The sequence below is a fragment of the Taurulus bubalis genome, assembly GCF_910589615.1.
Source record: "Taurulus bubalis genome assembly, chromosome: 1".
In the NCBI taxonomy this organism is placed as follows: domain Eukaryota; kingdom Metazoa; phylum Chordata; class Actinopteri; order Perciformes; family Cottidae; genus Taurulus; species Taurulus bubalis.
This window is the reverse complement of record NC_136589.1, coordinates 48,036,763-48,043,215: the sequence shown is the minus strand read 5'-3', so window position 1 is coordinate 48,043,215 and position 6,453 is coordinate 48,036,763. Positions and strand designations below refer to the sequence as shown.

At 46.4% G+C, this 6,453-nt stretch overlaps 1 protein-coding gene across 1 annotated transcript in view; it reads left to right on the top strand.

Moving 5' to 3' along the window:
* Window positions 1–749: 749 nt before the first annotated feature.
* The window catches only part of bcl11ba (BCL11 transcription factor B a), a gene marked incomplete at both ends in the record, with an annotated part of 36,763 nt that continues 31,059 nt past the window's right edge, over window positions 750–6,453 (top strand). The window contains one exon of the mRNA XM_079226877.1: window positions 750–804. Coding sequence (XP_079083003.1) covers window positions 750–804 — 55 coding nt within the window. The remainder of the gene's footprint in view (window positions 805–6,453) is intronic.

The following is a 6,453-nucleotide window of genomic DNA, read 5'->3' as shown; positions in this document are numbered from 1 at the left end:
CACACTGCCGCACACTGCCGCACACTGCCCGGGGATGCGGGACTCTGCGCGAGCACAAAGACAAGAGAGGGTGGCAGTCTGTCCTCACACCAGCACCGGGCTTTGACTTCCACAGTGAACGCGTAACCCGCCCGCCCGGCTGCGCTGCCAGTGCAGCAGAAGAAGTGCCCACCACTTGGCGACTCCCAGAGAAGTACCGAGGAGGACGTTGGATTCCTGTTTGACACACTTTCAGACGTTAATTGGCGTCATTTCACCTGCTTTGTCCGGACAGGGACGCGCTGTGTCCAGGGTGGCCGGAGAGTGGACACAAGTAGTGACTGTCCATCCGGAGCTGGCCGCCGACCTCCCGCGCCGCGCCGCACTTTACTCCAACAAACTCCGCTCCCTTTTCCGCTCTTTTCTGACAGAAGGTGTGACGGCTGCGGAGGTAGAACCGGACTACGCTCCCGCTCCACCGAGGCTCTCCTGCGCACTGAACTCCGACCGGCGACCCGGCCGCCCCGCGCCGCGCCACGGCCGCTCACCGCAGAGCGCCGGAGCCGCTGCTCGCTGCAGGGAGACCCGCCGCGCAGGGGTCAATTCAAAGGGCCACATTTGGGGCCAGCGCAGAGTGGTCAGTTTGGAGTGGCCAGCCAGCGGACGGTTTTTGGGGCCAGTTTGCGGCCGGTATACACGAGCAGCAGCAGGAGGAGAGCCGACCCTTCCAGCGCCGCTCTCCGGGCGATGCCAGTGTAAATGCCAGGGCGATGTCCCGACGCAAGCAGGGGAACCCGCAGCACCTGTCCCAGAGAGAACCCACGCGTAAGTATCCGGCACACATCCACACGCACAGCGCACAGCCCGCCTCTCCTCTCCGCTGGCACCGACACGCTGAGCTGCTTTTTACCTGGATGATCGCTGCGTGAAAAATAACATGTTCTGACTTGGAGCGGAAAGTTTGTCGAAGTCCGTCCTGGAGGCCATGCGCTCCTCTCCTGGTTCACTGGCACAATTAGATAAAGGCCATAATGTACTTAACTGATTATTAGGGTCTATACATAGCCCGCTATTATTAGAGCACATTTACACATCGGCAGAAATGAGGGAAAGTCTGAGCTGATTTCTCCCTGCAAGTCAAAAGAGAGAGGACTTCTTTATTATTTCGCTTTTACTTTGAATTTAATTAATAACCAGCGTCATAACCAAATTGAATATTACTCTTCAATTTCAACTGAATACAAAAATATAATTCTCCTCTCCATCAATTTAAATCAGAAATAAAATACTTTTTTACGCTTTTTTTATAAGCAGATGTCGTTCCTTCCCAAAGAGCATATTAAACACAGCTCTGTTTAGATCGTTCTATACTACATGAACACACACACACACACACACACACGCACACACACACACACACACACACACACACACACACACACACACACACACACACACACACACACACACACACACACACACACACACACACACACAAATAAGTCAGTTATGATTTAATTTAATTCGAACAAATTATTTTCGCATTTTGCCTAAAGACCACGGCCGATAATTTATTTGAACATATGAGCCAACTACTAAACTTCCTTATAGCGCCGCGCAGGGAAGTGATGGATCCAGTCCTTGCAGCGGCAGAGCTGCTTCTCGCGCGCCGCGGCAGAAGCCTCGCAGCGCGCTGGACCTGGAGAGGCGCTCCTCTTCTCCGGTCACCGCGTCTCTGATGACACGTTCCTGCCTCGTGCCAGCCTGTTTGTCCCGTTCCATGTTTTTCTGCTGCGTGGCTGCAAAGCTTCTACTTTGTAATATTAATGCTCGGTTTGGATTATTTAATACCCTGCACGCCTTGACAGAAACATTCCAGGGTTTGCCCACAAGCAGTTAAGCAGAGTGAGTTAGTGACGGCATTTACGGCAAACACGTTGACATGAAGCAGATATTATAATAATGTGGAGTATTAATACGATGTTAAAGGAACGGAACGGTCGCGAGAAAATACATTGGATATTTTAGAAAGAGAAACACTCACCTTTTTGTATGTCATATGCCAAACCTAAATTAGGCAAAAGATGAAAAGAGCAAACGCATCGCTCTTCCTCCTTATTTAACGCAAACACTTCATCTTTTGGCGCGGACATTTTTGCCGCTAAACTTCTCAGCAGTGATATTTTCTCCTGGCCTCAGATGAGTTTTTCAGCTGCAGATGTGCTGCAGCTGCGGAGTCCTGACAGCAGCAGCGAGCTGCATGCAGGAGTTCAAGTCTCAGCAGCAGAAGGGACACCGTGAGGACAAAGCTGGCAAACTGCTATTGATTTACAACAGGTGCAGTGAAGTCTCACTCAGAGATGCTTTTCAAATGCTGCTCAGTCACATTCAGTTCTGCTCCTCTCTTTACTCGGCTGGAGGTTATTTGGAAAGACTTGTCTTGAAGCCTGTGGGATCAGATCTCTTGTGTCATGTGCACTTCAGTGGCCCAGTGCGTACAATGGAGCGCCGTTACAATGTAACAAGGTAACAGCATATTTCCAGGAGAGACTCGGCTCTGAGTCCTCCGGTCTTGGGCCTGCTGGGTGCCTCACTCTTCAGGCTCAACCTAAAGAGCATGCATGTGGCTCACACTCAGATCCTCTCCTGACAAGTGCAGATGTGATTGCTTAACAGCTGCATCGTGTGTGAGGCCGGCCGTGTGCTCGCTTACTTTAGAACTGGGTCACCGTCACATCGTCACGGCCCGTATTAGAAGTGATTCACACCATGGGACAGACAGGTAACGGGCCTCCAGAAGCTAAAAGAGCTTCCTGTTTGTATTGTAACCAAGCTGCTTTAAGGTCACTGTGTGTGTGTGTGTGTGTGTGCTCATGAGTGTGTGTGAAGTGTAAAATGCAGTCGTCGTGTCCACAGAGCAGGTTTGACCCGCCTGTCTGATTTATCACCATTCAGGCGGCAGCACGGTTCTATATATTCCATAATTTATGTGTAAGAGATGCTCGGCAATTTAGTATGCTTGAGTACACACACACACACACACACACACACACACACACACACACTTATATATGTGTATGTTGTCACATGGATACACCCCCCCCCCACACACACACACACACACCAACAATACTCATAATTCTTCTCAAGCGGTCAGGTCATAAAATCCCACTGACCTATGTTTTAATCTGAGCACTTTTTATTTGGATTTCACAACATGATGCATTACAGTCCAACATATTATATTGTGCATTAATTAAATAAGCTCTGAGAAGGAGGAACAGAGGAGAAGATGAAGAGCTCCTCCACCTCGTTTGTCTTTTGTTGGCGATAAGAATTGTTTGGAATGTTGAGACAGATTCCTTAGCTTTTTAAATGCACGTTGACAGTTGCCTCAGTTGTAATGCAATATTCATACACTCAAAAAATAAGAGATATTGAAGCCCACATTGCACACTTCTGTTTTCTGAAAGCTTAAAATTATTCTCGAATTCATCTTCTTCTCTTTCTGATCATCTTTGTGGTGTGAACAGATAAACAGGCAGCGGTGGAGATCCGTATATTTGGGTGCAGGTTTTGGCATCGCCACGTCCAGACAGTTTGCACCCGAAGGGGCAGACGTGCGTCTGCTTCTCATTCACTGCAAATAACCTCCAAGAGGCGGATTTAGCGTGAAGAGACGCAAACAGGACGAGAGCTCCCATTGTACACACACACACACACACACACACACACACACACACACACACACACACACACACACACACAGAGAGCTCCGTGTAATTGCAATCGCCCACTTGAGATGCATGTTTCCCTTTGGCTTGTCAAATAGCCGTGCACCCTGCTGGGGCTAAGTCTTTGTCACTGAGAGAGAGAGAGAGAGAGAGAGAGAGAGAGAGAGAGAGAGAGAGAGAGAGAGAGAGACTCCTAACTTCTTCATAAATGAGTCGTATTAAGTGTTGCAGCTGATTGTAATGAATACATAATGATATGCCTAATCGTCATGTCATTCATTATTTTAAATACATGTCCTCCGTATTGTAGAGACTTTAGTTCACTGAGATGAACAACACACAGTTTTCATTGCAACTAAAGGAATAGTCGCAATTAAAACAATTGACAGATGTGTTTTGTACAGAACATCCAGCAAATAGTTTGAGAAAAACACATTGTTATGGACATTTTCTATTTCAATTTATTTGTAAAGCCATGGACAACAAAATATAATTGTATTCACCACTGTAGGTAGGTGAAAAAATATATGTGTATGCTATATTGGATAACATGGTCCTTTAGATGCCAGCTGTGGTTATTTCTGGTTTGAGAAGAACACAACAAATACTTAGTTTCATAAATGTTCATACATGCAACATACAGAGTGAGGCTCCTCAACACGTGTGTGTGTGTAACGAGTGTTTCCAGTTCCAGAGCATGCCGTAACTCATTGTGTTCATCAGCAAGCTGTACACACTCTCCCACTACTGATACTACAGCACACACACTCACACACACACACACACACACGCACGCACACACACACACACACACACACACACACACACACACCATAGCCTGCATTCCAGAGTGTTGGTTTGCTCAGCTGAGGCTTGGTGAGCTGTCTGTCTGTCAACGGCTCACCTTCAACACCACACATCAATCCCCAACACACACACACACACACACACACACACACACACACACACACACACACACACACACACACACTCTCTCTCCCTCTCCTCGGCCGTGTCCCTGTCTCTCTCCCTCTCCCTGCTAGGGGGAGCTCTCAGGCTGTCAGTGCGGCGCTGGCTCTGCCAATGAGACGAGTAGCTGGGTGCAAACGTGTGTGTGAGTGTGTGTGTGTGTGTGTGAGTGTGTGTGTGAGTGTGTGTGTTAATCAGATGACATCAGCGCTGAAAGACCACATTCACTTCTTAACTGTCAACACCTGCACACTCGGTACTTTACTGTCTCTGCACTCACTTTTTATTCACATCAGACAGTGGCTGACTGTATGTGTTCAGCATAGAGCGATAGTAGAATACATTGAATATGTTTATATAAATATATATATATATATATATATATAATGTATTCTAGCTTTTGTAAATGATTGGACTAAATGACTTTTTCTGTTTTGTGTGTGCGTTTAGCTTTATTTCTGTTCAGAGTATTTGTTGTCAGTTTTGTTTGAAGATATCAACTCTTTTAGTTTAATTACATTTTGTAAACTGCTAAAAATATTGTCTATGCTGAACAGCAATGAGAGCATATTAACTCTAGATAAATCAAATTATTACGTACTGTTATTCATTTGTAAATGGTTTATTACGAAATCATAAGATATGTGATGCTATAGAATTATATTATTTTGGAGCTGCTCTGCTCTGTTTGCTCTGTGATTCTGAGGAGCGCTTGCTGCCGCCCGCAGCACCTCTCGGGCGGGTGGCTCTGTGCTTACTCACACTCTCCTCCCTTCTCTAGTTTGAATCTGTATTGTCAAATGTTAGTCCAACTGCTACCGCCATCAAACTGAAACACACGTGGAGGATGAGCTGCACATGTCTGATCACTCCCACGTCTGCTGCTCGACGCCGTAATCCTGACGGGCCGCAGCGGTAAACAGGTTTTCCTCTGAAATCAGGTCAAATCTGAAAATAGGCTGCGAGTCATAACAGTGGAACGATTATTCTCAAGCATTCCTGCTATTTCTGCTTGTGAAGGCATTTGTTTAATTACTGGAGCGCCAACATGTATGTTTCAGTAGAATGAATGCTTCTGAGTGGTGGTGCCCTTCCTGTCCCGTGATAGCTGGCGGTAGAGAGGTGACAGGAAATGAGCTGAAAGCGAGGAGACGACATGCAACACGACTCAAAGCGGGGCTTCCCCCCGCGCCCCAAGACATGCACTCACACCAAGGAACACGTTGTAGTCAACGCTCTACAGTTTTTTACAAGAGGAAAATTTCTCCAAAAAATAACAAGATAAACGAATGACTTTGAATACTGAACAAATTATTAATGCTAAAAAAACACGACTCAATAAAATGACTTGAGCTAATGTCTCACTCCTAACCCGAGATGTCACTGTGACGTAGTGACCAAGGGGTACAAGAAAATATTAGAAATACTAGAAAAGTGGAGCCTGACTCCTCATAGCACATCATGCAGTGTGTACAGCATCACTGCCACCAGGGATCTTCTCTGGAATCTGCCTTTGTTTAAAGCATTTGGAACATTTCAGAAGCCAATTGGACATTTTTAAAAGTTATGTTTAACAAAAAAAGAGTAATTTTAACCTCCAGATCAAAAGTGTTGAGAAAGATGAGCTATAGTGAGCAGCTGTCAATGCAGTGTGTGTGTGTGTGTGTGTGTGTGTGTGTGTGTGTGTGTGTGTGTGTGTGTGTGCGTGTGTGTGTGTGTGTGTGTGTGTGTGTGGTAACCATATTCGGCTTTGGAGAAATGTGGAGGTGTG